Consider the following 14,783-nt stretch of genomic DNA (forward strand, 5'->3'; position numbering starts at 1 on the left):
ATTTTTTTATCTCTCTATAGACCTGACCTAAATACCTGCAGCATTTTCTGTTTTACTGTAGCGTGGATTGATTGTTGTTAAAAAGACACATCTTGATCTGTTAAGTGTGAAATGACAAATTTTAAATTGGACACTTTTCTGTAATTGAGGGTTATAATATTGTAGTTTGCATTTCTTTGTTTCTGGGCAACTGAAAAGCAGTATTGGAAGTTGACAATAGAACTGCAATTATTCCTTTCTCTTGACATTTTAAATGTTCCTCTATTCTACTTTGTACACATGGGATGATTCATATTGAAACTGGTATTTGTGCTTTGCTTTCTCTTGTAGGGTTAAGTGTACTTAATTTGCTTTAGCTATTTTTAGTTTTCAATATAAATATTTTCTGTTACTTTACAGTACATTTTCATGACCTATAAGACAAGCTATTGGTACATTTTTCACCTAAATTCAAATTTAAAAAGAATTATAAGATTTATATTGGAGACAATCTGATTAAATGTAAATTTTTTATATAAAAGGTAACTATGATAATTGCTTTAGTCAGTCAGAAAAATCACATGAGCCATTTCAAGGATAAATCTGGAAAGAAAAGTTTGGCCATACTGCCGTCTTTAACAAGTACACATTTCTGACATACATCACCAGGTTAAGTGCAGACCCTCACTTAACTCATTATCCTATTCTGTTTCTATCCAACACTTACTAAATTGCTAAAAGAAATCTATAACAATTTAACAACCTTCTTGAGTTTTTGAAACCCAAAAAGTAACCTTATTAAGGGACACTTCCATTTTAACACAATAATCAGCCTCACTAGTAAAATTGTTGCAGAAGATACTTCCTTCTCATTATTCTGCTGTGCTAATACAAAAATTGTGGGCTGGAAAGAATGGAAATGAATCAGCTTATGTCTCACAACTTATGAGTCATTGATGTCCTGAAATGAATTGTATGTGTTAATACTCTTGCTACTTCTCATGTGATTATTTGTCTGTCTTCATTTAATTATATGTACAATAGTTGCTAAAGAGCTGTGATTAGGGAACATTAATCTTGTGCAAGCAGTGAAATATGATTGATATGATAGTCAAGTGGGTTGAAGTGAATGATCCTTGGAGAATTCTGAATCATAAATGCACTACAGCAGGAGGGATCACTGTTCCATTAGCTGCATTTAACACTTTGGTCAGGACATCCCTAACTCATCTAGGACTAGTCAGTTTGTGATCTAGCGCATGTGGCACTTTGTCCTGCACTGGGGGTCTTCAAGGAATGATTACAAATGTCACGATTTCTCTGAAGATTGACAAACAACCTGTTTATCTTTGGCTGCATTTGCTGACAAGTGCTTGCAGTATGCCACTTCAATTCGTATGTACACATTTAGAATCTTTGGATTCTCTCCAGTGCCTGCCATTGAGCCTGGTGCCCATGGAATTCCAAGAAGCTGATCCTACAACAGTTGCTTTGCAAATACAAATCACATCAGATCCCCTAATGCTCCAGTGGAACGCTCTGAACTAAACATCGTTATATAGTCCTATCACATCCAGTCACGATTGGTCATGGACATTAAAACAAGGAAGAGGAGGTTTTGCAAACACCTCATCCTCATTGATGGGAAGCAAAAAACATCATTGTTATAAACAAGGCTGATGTATTTACAACCATCTTCAGCCAGAAGTGCTCAGTGGGTAATTAATTTTGGTCTCCATCTAAGGTGTCCACTGTCTTGGATGCCAACCTTCAACGAATTTAATTCACACCATGTAATATCAAGAAATGGCTGGATGCTGCAAAGGCTAAGGGCCTTAACAACATTCTAGAAATAATATGAAGACATGTGCTCCAGACTTGCTGGTACCCCTAACCAAGTTGTTGAGGTATGGCTACAATACTGGCATCTGGCCAATAATGTTGAAAATTGCCCAGCTATGTTCTGTACCCAGCCTAGTTAATTAATCTTGGTAAGTCTACTCTTGATCATTAATAAAGTGATGGAAGGTGTCATCGACAGTGCTATCAAGCAGCACCTGTTCAGCAATAACCTACTTCCTAATATCCAAAGTTAATAATCACACAACACCAGGTTATAGTCCAACAGGTTTAATTGGAGGCACACTAGCTTTCGGAGCGATGCTCCTTCATCGGGTGATTGTGAGCGTCGCTCCGAAAGCTAGTGTGCTTCCAATTAAACCTTTTGGACTATAACCTGGTGTTGTGTGATTTTTAACTTTGTATACCCCAGTCCAACACCGGCATCTCCAAATCATTCCTAATATCCAGTTTAGGTTCCACTCAGTCTACTCAGCTCCTGACCTATTATGACATTACTTTGAACATGGACAAAAGTGAGATCAGAGTGATAGCCGTTGACAACATTGTGTTTGACAAAGTAGGGCATCAAGAAACCATTATAAACTTCAAGTCAATGGAAATCAGACATAAATCGCCAGTAAACAAAGAAAACAGAGAAATGTGGATGCTGGAAATCAATCAAAAACTCAGCAGGTCTGGCAAGAAATGGTGAGAGAAAGTGGAGTTAACATTTTGGGTTCAGTGACCTTTCTTCAGAAAAAGGATTACTGGGCCCAGAACTTTAGCTCTGCTGTCACTCTACAGATGCTGCCAGACCTGCTAAGTTTTCCCAGTAATTTCTATTTTTGTTAAATCACTATTGGTTAGAGTCAGATCTAGCACAAACAAGTATGCTTGTGGTTATGTGTGGTCAGTCATCCCTGCTCCAGGACATTTCTGCAGAAGTTTGTTAGGTTAGTGTCCTAGCCTAACCATTTCAGCTGCTTTATCAATGATCTACTTTTTATTATAAAATCAGAAGTGGGGATATTCACTGATAATTGCACAATGTTCAGCACCACTCATAACTCCTGATATACTGAAGCAGTTCATACCCGAATGCAGCAATACCTGAACAATATCCAGATTTGGGCTGACATGTGGCAAGTAACACTTGTACCACACAAGTACCAGGTAATGACTATTTCCAACAAGGAAAAATGTAACCGTAGCCCACTGACATTCAATGGCATTACCATCGCTGAATTCCCTCACTATCAACTTTCTGGTGGGTACCATTGACCAGAAGCTGAACTGGACTAGCAATATCAATATAGTGATTACAAGAGCAGGTTGGAAGCTAGAAGAGAAATGCATTTTTTGACTCTCCAAAGCCTGTCCACTATCAACAAGGTGGAAGCTAGCAGCGTGATGTATATTTTCTACTTGCCAGGATGAGTGCAGCTCCAAGAAGTTTGACCTATCCAAGACAAAGCAGCCCACTTGATTGGGACCACATTCACAAACATTCACTCCTTTCACAAATGACACTCAGTAGCAGCAGCGTGTATCATCTACAAGATGTACCGCAGAAATTCATCAAAGGTATCTTCAAACCCAAAAACACTTTCATTTGGAAGGACAAGGGCAGCATGTACATAGGAGCATGACCACCTGCAAGTTCGCCATCAAGCCACTTATTACCCTGAGTTGGAAATATATCACAATTCCTTCAATGTAGCTGGGTGAAAATCCTGAAATTCCCTCCCTAACAGCATTGGGGTTGATCCATATCAGCTGAACTGCAGTAGTTTAAGAAAGTCACTCATTACTGCATTCTCAAGGGCAGCTATTTATGGGCAATAAATGGTGGCCCAGCCAGCAAAAACTACATCCCATGAATAAATCAAAATAAAGTAATTATGGAAGGGGAGTGGTTAATGCCTGCATTTAATATAATTGTGTTCAATGGGTCTTATAATTCATTCACAGAATTTGTAAGAAGACCAAATGGAGCATAAATGTATGTTGTTTGAACCTGTATTAAGTAGTAGGAATTTGGTAGCTTATTAATAAGCAAGTGGTATTTTGAATCCCTAGAGTGTGGAAAGAGACCATTCGGCCCATCAAGTCCACATAGACTCTCTTTTAAGAACATGCCACCCAGACCCTCACCCAATCCTTGTAACCCACATTTATCATGATTAATCCACCTAACCTGCAAATCCATCGACAATTTGGCATGGCCAATCCACCTACCCTGCACATCTTTGGATTGTGGGACGAAACCAGAGCACCCAGACACCAGAAACCCACACAGACACCGGAAAATGTGCAAACTCCACACAGGCACTCAAGGCTGGAATCTTCCTGTGTCCCAACCATAATCTAATATATGACACTTTTTCTTGGTATACCTGTCATTAAACAAATCAAATCTTCTCTCAGAAAAAAATAATATGATACAGGTCAGAGAAACTGCACTTAAAGGTATTATAGCTTAACAGACTAATAGTGTTTCATTTTCTTCTATTTATAGCAAACTTTCAGCCTACAATGACTGTTGTCTTGCATTGTCAGAATGCACTAGCTGCTACCAATTATTTTTGGATATCCTCCACAGACACCAAAGGAAGCAGGTTAGTTTTACTGCAACTGAATTTCCTGCATTTCAACATCTCACGTGCCTGACAAATTGACTTGGTCTTGTATATTTACGAAAGAATAGTTTTCATTATATAATTACAGACTGACAGACTGATGTGATTTTTTTTCGGTTTGAATATTAAAATGATCTACATGATGTTTTCCTGTTTAAACTGTGATGTAAAGTAAGTAAATTACATTTTCATCACAAATATAATAAATGTTATACTGTTAAGTTCCAAGAAAGACCAGGAGGCTGTAGCATTTAACAGCAGGAAATTTATTATGGAGACGTTCACTCTACAGGCAGCAAAGTTAGTTTAAGCTGTTTCTCACCCAAAATGGCAATGGCATCATCATTATGTCACATGTTAGACTGTTATAGTCCATCATACATAAAAATACACAATATCCCTCTCTTTTTGCAATGAAAGAGTTATGGACCAGGCCAGACCCTAAGTTACAATTGCAAGTAGCATGTAAGGACCACTGTAAGGAGTGGAAGCAGTTATTTCTCATGTATTATCCAATGGTAAGGAGAAGCCAATTCTTTTTGCATCAAAATCGTTACACAATGCAGAAACAAACTATGCACATACGGAGGAAAAGCTCTAGGAATCTTTTTTTTGGCATTAGATGATTTCACCAATACCTGTATGACTGGGAATTTATCCTACTCACATACCACAGACTACTGACCACAATATTTGGTCCTAATACAGGGATACCTTTTCTAGCAGTGAGACTTGCGCAGAGATGGGCATTTTGCTATCAGTTCACACCTATAGATTTAAGTATCCACAATCCATTTTAAATAGGACTGCTATGTGCTCTTCAGATTACCTAAGCCAAATGAATCAATTATGGCATTCCTTAAGTAAATATTTTCTACTCAAAAAAGTAGAGAACACTCCAGTGACGGCAGGACAAGTTCAGAAGTACACTAGAAATGATCCACAACTATCAAAAGTAATGGAAATGGTATTTTGTTGTAAGATTACAGCAACAACCCCAAAACTGAAGCCATATGTCACACAGAGGCAAGGACTATCTGTACAAGCAGGATGTTTCTTTTGGGGGGTGAGAGTCATTATTCCACCACAGCTAAGATAACGTTTTAAATCAACTACATGAAGGTCAGTGTAGCATTGTCAAAATGTAGGAGACAGCCAGAAGATATTTTTGGTGGTCGGGGCTCAATTTGAATATGTGCAGTTTGCACAAGAGTTCACAGCCTACTTCCATTAGCAATGCAACACAAAGTGAAAGGCCAGGAATGCTATGGCAAAGAATCCACATTTACTATGTTGGACCTATTGAATGACAAATGTTTTTTCACAGTGTTGATGCATGTACTAAATGGCTTGAAGTTGCCATCATGAAGGTGACATCTTCAGAGAAAACCATTGAAAGACTGGGAAAGATCTTTGCAAGGTTTGGTTTTACAGAAAAGCTTGTGAGAATGGTTCACATTTTGTATCACAAGAGTTTAAGGACTAAGTAAAGCAGAATGGAATCCAACATATCCTATCACCTTCTTATCAACCAGCCACAAATGGTTTGGCAGAAAAGTTTGTTCAGATAATGAAACATCATTATCCAAACTACTGAGCCAATTTTTGTTAAAATAGTGGAACAAGCCCACTTGACAACTCAAAGTTCTCCAGCATTGCAAACTGTAAAGCATCAGTTGTGCACAGTGTTTGATTTGCCGCAAACAAGCAGATGTGATTCAAGATGGAAGTCTCTTGAATTTAAATAGTCCTTTATGAATACTAATCATCAAGTATTCCTGTGACTCAGGATCTATCTTTATTTGGAGATAAACTTAACTAAGGACTTCTAACTAGTCCAGCAAACAGTTATTGATTAAAGGAGAAAGTGAGGATGATACAGCTCGGCAGATGGTACTGGATTAATAGTGATCTTAAAATCACCGCAGATGCGTACCGATCCACTTTTCTTCATCATTAGTATGATAGACGTAGCCTAAAACATCAAATCTTGGGTTCAAGGACTCCAATCGTGATAGCTTCTCTAATTCTGCTTTGAACTTTGGTCTGATTGTATAAGACACTGATCTAGCCTTGCAACATTTTGCTTGATTCTCATCCTTGATTTTCAATTTGACAGTGGTATTTTCTGTGCTTCCCAGATCCCCATTGAAAACAATGACATGTTTCTTTAGAATTTAGATTAGATTAGATTACTTACAGCGTGGAAACAGGCCCTTCGGCCCAACAAGTCCACACTGACCCGCCGAAGCGCAACCCACCCATTCCCCTACATTTATCCCTTTACCTAACACTACGGGCAATTTAGCATGGCCAATTCACCTGACCTGCATATCTTTGGACTGTGGGAGGAAACCCACGCAGACACGGGGAGAATGTGCAAACTCCACACAGTCAGTCGCCTGAGTCGGGAATTGAACCCGGGTCTCTGGCGCTGTGAGGCAGCAGTGCTAACCACTGTGCCGCCCACGAATGATAGTTCAATCTCAGAATTTGACAAATAACTTATTTTAGCCCAGTTGAATTTGATTTTCTCCAACTCAGTCTTCACAATAAAACCAGAAAATTCAAACTGATTATATAATTGAACATTCTCTTTGTCTGTATGCATTCTTAGTACAATTTTTCTGTGTTGCGATGATGTACATTTTCATATATCAATGAAACTACTGCAGTGGTGTCCACCTCCATTCTTATTGGTTTTCCAATGCTCTGGCTTCCACTAATCTTCACCACACTGTTGTTTTTTCTTTTGCATTTATGCTCTCCCTGACATCCCTTGTCAGCCATGGTCACCTCATCCTCCCCTTGATATGTTTCTCCTTCCTTGGGATGAATTTCTGCTGTGCCTCCTGAATTAGCCCCCAAAATCTCTGCCATTGCTGTCAACCATCTTCCCTGCTAGGGTCCCCTTCCATCAATTCTGGTCAGCTCCTTTCTTCTATCTTTGTATTACACCTGAGTATAAAACCATTACAACAGATTTCAGTTTCTTTATCTCAAACAGCATGGACAGATATGAATTCTATCATAATATGGTCACTGCCCCCAGGGGTTCCTTCAGCTTAAGCTCCTTAATCAAGTCTGCTTCATTACAAATCCAGAATTGCCTGTTCCCTAGCAGACTCTAACACTATCTGCTCCAAAAAGCCATCTCATAGTCATTGCACAAATTTCTTTTGTTGGGACTCAACTCCCACTTCCACTTGCTGCTATTAGTGGTCCACTCAGTGACAGATGTCCTACTCATTATTAAAGTCCTTTAGTAGTGATTGTACCTAGGTTGAACAAGTCAAGTGAATGATTCAAGCAATTTTAACATGCTGAATGCTTAAAAGCCTTGGGAAGTTGTATGTGCTTCTCATAGTATGGCTGTAGAATAAATGTTGGATCAAAAACAGCAATTGTTGGAGAAACTCAGCAGGTCTGACAGCATCTGTGGAGAGAATGCAGAGTTATCATTTCGAGAACAGTTCTGAAAAAGTGTCACTCTGCTTTCTCCAGGGATGTTGCCAGACTTGCTGCGTTTCTCCAGCAGATTTTGTCCTTGTTTCAGATTCCCAGTCAGGTTCCCAGTGAGAATCTCACCATATTATGGGCCTTGGCACTGGAAGCCTACAGCGTCTGGGTTCTAAAATCTGCGAGATGAGAGATACTCCTTCGGTAATCCAGTAGCAAGAAGGTACATCAAGTGAGGAGGTGTCATGGGATTTGGCTGCAAGTGCAAGGGGGTGTTGACTCAATGATTTCCCCTTCTCACCATCCTTCTCACCACCTCCAGGAAGGGAATAAATCATGGCTAAATTGAACGGAATATGTAGTGTCACCCAAACCATCATTTAGTGCATCATTATCACAGTGACTATGTACTTTGCAGCTGACTATATCTTATATAACAATTTATTTTTCTATGGCACTTTGGAACCATCTTAGCTAGACAGTTACCCAGGTACAATACCTCTTATTTGGATCCAGGTGTTGTACACCAAAACAACATCTTAATCACAAAGTTCGCATTGAATATAAAGGCCACCAAAGTAGTTCTCCACTGGGGAAGGTGTTTTCAACATAATAAAATAGAGTCCATACAAAATACAGGACTGAATCAACCTTCACTTCTTGCTATGGCAGCTCTCTCTCTCTCTCTCTCTCTCTCTCTCTCTCTCTCTCTCCCCCTCCCTCTTGGATAGTCTAGGACCAGACAATATAACCTCAGAATAAGGGGTTAGTCTTTTACAGAGATGAGGAGGAATTCTTTCTCTAGATAGTATACAGTCTATGGAATTCTTTATCAGTGAGGGAATCAAGGGTTATAGGGAAAATGCAGGAAAGTGGAGTCGAGGATTATCGGATCAGTCATGATCTCACTGAGTGGATGCGCAGATTTGATGGGCTGAATGGCCTGCTTTTTCTCCGCCGTCTTATGGTTTTATGGGGGTTTTTATGGCAATTAAACAGACAAACCCTTTATTGAGTTTACCTTGCAAGATGCTACTTATGACTCAGATCCACGATAAAAGGCTGCTATTAACATTTTTTACTTCTATCTCTTCTGAATTCTGTATAAAAGTTTCCAAGTTTCACACACTTCACCATGAATACTTTTAACAAGTTAGAAGTTATGATGGAGGAAAATGATAATTCTCACCAAGGTTCTGTTATGCTCAATTTCTTCCTCATTAATGCCACCATTGAAATATTCATTCTATGAAATTCAAAGGTCAGCGAAATTAATATTCACTCAGATAGATTCACCCTTCATAATTCTGTTAAAAACAATTATCAGCAGACATTATTTAATTGTTAGAATCAGTGTTTTAATTAAAAAGTTAATTTAATTAAGTAATTCTTTATTTCTAGTGTTTCTCATATTTTATGTTAACTGCTAAAGATATATTGTTGTGATATGCCTATTATTCTACATTGGCTTTTTACATTTTTATGCAATATTTTGTGTGTTTCTAAATTTAGCTACACAGTTAAAAATAATATAATTATTATTAGAGTTTAACTGCTATTGTGTGGTATGGAATTGGTTTCCAAAATAGGATAAAACATTTAAACATTATTTTCAAAATGCTGATTACTTTTCTTAGTAGTAGATTATATAGTTCATTTTTGATCAAGAAGAATTAATTGCACATGGTGAGGTTTTATAATCAATCTTGAACAGACAAGTGGAAGTCCTGTATTATACTTAACAGGGAGGTGATGGTCTAGTTATACTATTGCTGGATATTAATCCAGAGGCCCAGGTAATGTTTCTGGAAACCTTGGTTCAAATCCTGCCATGTTTGTAGAATTTGAATTCAATAAAAATCTGGGATTAAGAGTCTAATTAAAATTGTTGCCAATTGTCAGGGAAAACACACATCTGGTTTACTAATGCCTTTTACAGAAGAAAACTGCCATCCTTGCCTACATGTGACTCCAGACCCACAGCAGCATGGTTTTGACTCTTTACTGACCTCTGGGCAATAACCATGGAAATTCACATCCTGTGAATTATTTTTTTAAAAACTTGTGATATCAGTATACTGGTTTTTAATATCTGGTTGTCCCTCTAAATCACAACTTCATATACAAGAATAATATACAAGATGCTACAATGTTGACTCCTGGTTGAGATATTAAAATAGATTTAATCTATCTGTACATGTGGATATTAAGGATACAAATATTTGAAGAAGAAGAGATTCTGGCCATGTGCCTTGGCTAATACTTCTCCTTTAAAACCAAGATCAACAAAAACAGATTAACTAGTCATTCATCTAATTTATTGTTTGGATCATCTTGCTGAATGCAAATTATCTGCCACATTTGTATACAACTCAATTGCTGAAATTGTAATTCATTGTGATTGATTGACTATGAATCAGACAAACTAGGAACAGGAGTTACCATTTGGCCCTTTGAGCCTGCTCCATTATTCAGTGTGATCATGGCTAATCTTCTGTCTCAATGTCATAATCTATTTTTCTCTCCATACCTCTTGATGCCTTTTAAAATATAAAAAATAATCATTTTCTTAAATATATTCAGCGAAGTGTTTTGGGACATCCTGAGAACATCATAAAAATACAAATTGTTTCCTTTTCTGTTACATTGACTTTCTCTCTCATTGTATCTCTCTTGATCATGGATGCAGAACTGTCAATCATCTGTGTCTCCCACTCCCTATGTGTTTTTTCATTATTTTTCTCCTTTGATTGCTCCCTACCTCCCTCCTCTCATTTTGCTTTTATTACCTACTCTTGGCAGAATGCAATTATGAGAAATTCTGTTTATATATCTAGAAGATAAAGCTTATTCTTAATAAGATTAATGCATAATTAAGACATCATGTATTTCAGCATATTGGTGATGATCGAAATGTACTGCCTCTGCCATGACCTCATGATTATGACCTTAAAATGAAAATTGAACTTTGATAGGCTACACTTTCCACCTGTTATGTGAAAACAAGTCATGCCTGTTTTTAAAGCTGACCTGTTTGTACTTTTGGATAACATTTAAAATCAGAGTTCATATCTATGTATTGCTTTTGTTCCCCAAGGATTTAGTGGTCCGTGTGGTTTTTATTTTGGGAAACATGACTGCAAAGAACAATAAAGCAAGAGAGGAACTTTACAAACAGAAGCACAGTGTCGAGACTTTACTAACTCTATTTCAAACGTACCACGAACTAGATGTTAAAGTAAAAATCACCCCAGCAAAGGCACAGAACAAGAATGAAATAGATGGATCCAAGAACCAGAGACTCTCTGAGGTAGAAGATATCCTAGTAAAGCTGATAAGAGTAATTGCTAATTTATCCATAAGCACTGAAGTTGGCTCTGCATTCTGTGGAAACCAGAATTGTGTGGATCTGCTTATTAAAGTACTAGGTTAGTCTAGCATTTCTCTAATATCTTTTGCATGTTTAAAAAATGTTTCACTTCATTAGTAAAATGCTATTCAATTAATTTGGTGAGTCATGGGATTTATGTTAGAGTTGATTATTATTATTATTATCTTATTATTACTGATGAAGTTAAACTTTTGTTCTTCTGTAAAGACTTCTGATTAAAATCTGACTCTGCCTTAATCAACTTTCAGTCTTCAGAAAATAAAAAATATGATGTATTTCACTGATTTCAACATTTTGTTATTCAAAAATTGAAGAATGCATCATCTGAATCTTTTTGGCAGTCTTTAGAATACTCCAAAGTATTATTAATTTTTATAATCTAATTATATAGATCTGGCTGCCATACCTGTGCTTTCCTTATTGTTTTATTGACTAATGTTGTATGATTCAGTATTAACTCCAAAGAAGATCACTATTGTTCCTGTTGTGTTCGGTTGTAGATTATGCATCTATAAAAGGGACTACTGTAACAGCATTGTTGTCCTCTATATATTGCTGACTGGCTTCAAAAAAGTTTACAGTTTAGCCTGAGGTGGTAAAACTGTGAAGTCTGCCCTTTTTTTTGTTATTCAAAAGCAAACCATAGCTTTTCAAAAGGGTACCCTATCTCTCCAAATGGATTTGTATTTGAAGTTTAGACCTTCTCCTAACAGGTTAACGTGCACCATTCATATTTCATATTTCTTGCATATGAAAATCAGATCAGATTAAAGATAGCTGAAGACATATGCAGCTGCCTCCTTGAAAATGCCTGTCCAAAGTGTCACTCACCCCTATTACCCATCCTGGGAGAATTGTGGAGGCCAAGTTATGGGTAAGACTTCTTGGTCCAGGTCTCTCACGTCATTTTGGCTAAATCAGGGACCCTCTCAACTGTGCACAATTTCAGGCCTAAATGTTTGTCAGAAGTTTTTAAATTCAAAGAATATTTAAAGAGGCACATCAGCGTAATAATGCCACATTGACTAATGTAAAAATGAGTGCTTTGAAATTTGGAGTTACAATATGAGAACATTGACCATTGAGTAACAACTGAGTATGGTGATAACAGTATAACATGTTCTAATTACCACTTAGAGAATCATACTGAATAAAACCAAATTTAAACATTAACGTTCACCTCACTTTTAACCAAACTATCCCCCAGATCTCCTAAAGCATTACTGTATTAAATCAGACCATACATGGTTTTATAAACAATATGCCAAGGAGTGTAATGCAAAATATAGTTTTATTTTGTTAAGGTAGAGTTGTGTCATCTATAAAGATTAATTTCGATTTAGCAAGAATTAAGTGATGATCAAATTAATCAGTTCACAATGCTTGCTTTATATCTCACTCTCAGCTTGTCATTGAGAGACCCTTTCAATCAGAGGGTTATTTGGTTAAAGCCACTACTGAAATAGGCTGACAGTTTAATGCATTTACTTTATGACTATTAAAACGAACTAATTGGTCACTTATTAATTTGTTGTTTATGGGATCTTGCATAATTTGGCTGACACATTTGTCTGTAAAACAAAAAAAGACAGCATCTGAATAACTAATTGACTGAAATGTTTTGAGGATATTCTGATAAAGCAAAACACACTGTATACAAAGGCAAATTCATGAACAATGACATTTTAGTACAGATGTAGTTGTAGTGATTGTAATGAGGTCAACCAGGTGGACATCATTGAATATGTTCCCTGATTGGGGCTGCTAATCTGGTCCAATCAGGGAGCCCTGCCTGACATTATGCCTATCTTTGCTTTTAAATGGTTTGTACTGACTATTCAAGGATTAGAGACTTGTGTGTCAAAGTACTGTTTTTGTGCCATTATTACACATAAGAAAGACATCTGTAATGCATAAGGTGGTCCTTCTCCTCTTTCTAAATGAGTTGAAGTCTTTTGCAACTGTTATTCTCTGTCTAATAGTCCAACAGAAACCAAGTGAAAAATTCACAATGAAGATCTTAAGTCAGTTGAATGTGAGTTATTCTTCATTAATGTGTTGATCCATTTTTTTTATTTTTGAAATAGAATGCAAAACAATTGAGAAGTGTGAAGAACTGATGATGAATGCTGCAGCAACGATCAACAACCTGTCGTATTACCAAGTGAAGAACTCTGCTGTCAAAGCTAGGCAGCTGCACATAGCTGAATGTACACTTATCATAATTTCCTCATCTAACATTGTCACAACTATTTTAATGATGCTAATTTAAAGATTTCTTCAAAAATGTGCAGCTACTGGTGGTGGAAGTAGAATCTTTGAATATTTTAAGGTAGAGGGTAGATAGATATTTGCGAAGCAAGAGGTGAAACATTATTAAGATAGGTGGAAAAGTGGGGTTAAGGTTACAATCAGATCAGATTATATTGAATTGCAGAGCAGATTTGGGAGGATGAATGGCCCACTCCTCCTTGTTTGTATATTTGTATCATTATGGTTCGTTTAGAATTTCATCAACTTTTCTTGATCTTTAAAAATTTATTGTGTGGGGAATGTATTGATACATGCCAAAGATATGTTTTGTATCTTTCTGTGACTAGCCAACTGTAGATGGTCAGCATAAAAACAGCTATGATCAGGATGCCACTCAAGGGCTGCAGTCGCAGAAGACTTTGATTAGATTACTTACAGTATGGAAACAGGCCCTTCAGCCTAACAAATCCACGCTGATCTGCCGAAGCGCACCCAGACCCATTCCCCTACACTTACCCCTTCACCTAACACTATGGGCAATTTAGCATGGCTAATTCACCTGACCTGCACATATTTGGACTGTGGGAAGAAACCGGAGCTCGTGGAGGAAACCCACACAGACACAGGGAGAATGTGCAAACTCCACACAGTCAGTCACCTGAGGTGGGAATTGAACCCAGATCTCTGGTGCTGTGAGGCAGCAGCGCTAACCACTGTGCCACCGTGCCACTATCAGATTGTAAATAATTGGGTGTACAGACAATTCATCTCAAAAGTAGTTTGCTTTAGTCATTTTGTGTATTTAGTTTTTTGCCTAAGATCAATATTGAGTGATAAACACTAAGATGTTATTCCCTAAAGGAGAGGAATGTAGAGTCGAAGAATTTTCTGCTATCCTCAACATCTCTTAACAGTCATTCATGGAAGAGGTTAACTGGTGCTAAAAAGCTCTCTCTTCCAATTGATCTTTCAGGAAATAAATGTTAAAAGAAGAATTTGTTTTTATATAAAAATAATATTTGAAATTAGTTTTTCATTTTCTAGTTAACTGATCTGTATAGCAAGGAAAAGGGAGTCCAACATAAAACATTATGGCTCACAACTCTAATCTGAAAAATATCCATCTATTGAAAATCATCGTTTTCTGCCATCTATGTGGTCACTTTCTGCCCTCCATAAAACCCGTTAGCCAGGTGACTACATTACCCTTAATTTCATTT

General features: G+C 37.3%; 1 protein-coding gene across 1 annotated transcript in view; it reads left to right on the forward strand.

The window, feature by feature from the left end:
- Positions 1 to 14,783, forward strand: part of armc2 (armadillo repeat containing 2) — a 251,300-nt gene that overhangs the window by 215,403 nt on the left and 21,114 nt on the right. Inside the window, exons 13-15 of the mRNA XM_043687090.2 lie at positions 4,340 to 4,439; positions 11,017 to 11,347; positions 13,398 to 13,520. Of these exons, the coding sequence (XP_043543025.1) occupies positions 4,340 to 4,439; positions 11,017 to 11,347; positions 13,398 to 13,520 (554 nt within the window). The remainder of the gene's footprint in view (positions 1 to 4,339; positions 4,440 to 11,016; positions 11,348 to 13,397; positions 13,521 to 14,783) is intronic.

This window comes from Chiloscyllium plagiosum, unplaced genomic scaffold (assembly GCF_037043375.1).
Source record: "Chiloscyllium plagiosum isolate Xiang-an unplaced genomic scaffold, Cpla_swu_hap1 HiC_scaffold_3, whole genome shotgun sequence".
In the NCBI taxonomy this organism is placed as follows: Eukaryota; Metazoa; Chordata; class Chondrichthyes; order Orectolobiformes; family Hemiscylliidae; genus Chiloscyllium; species Chiloscyllium plagiosum.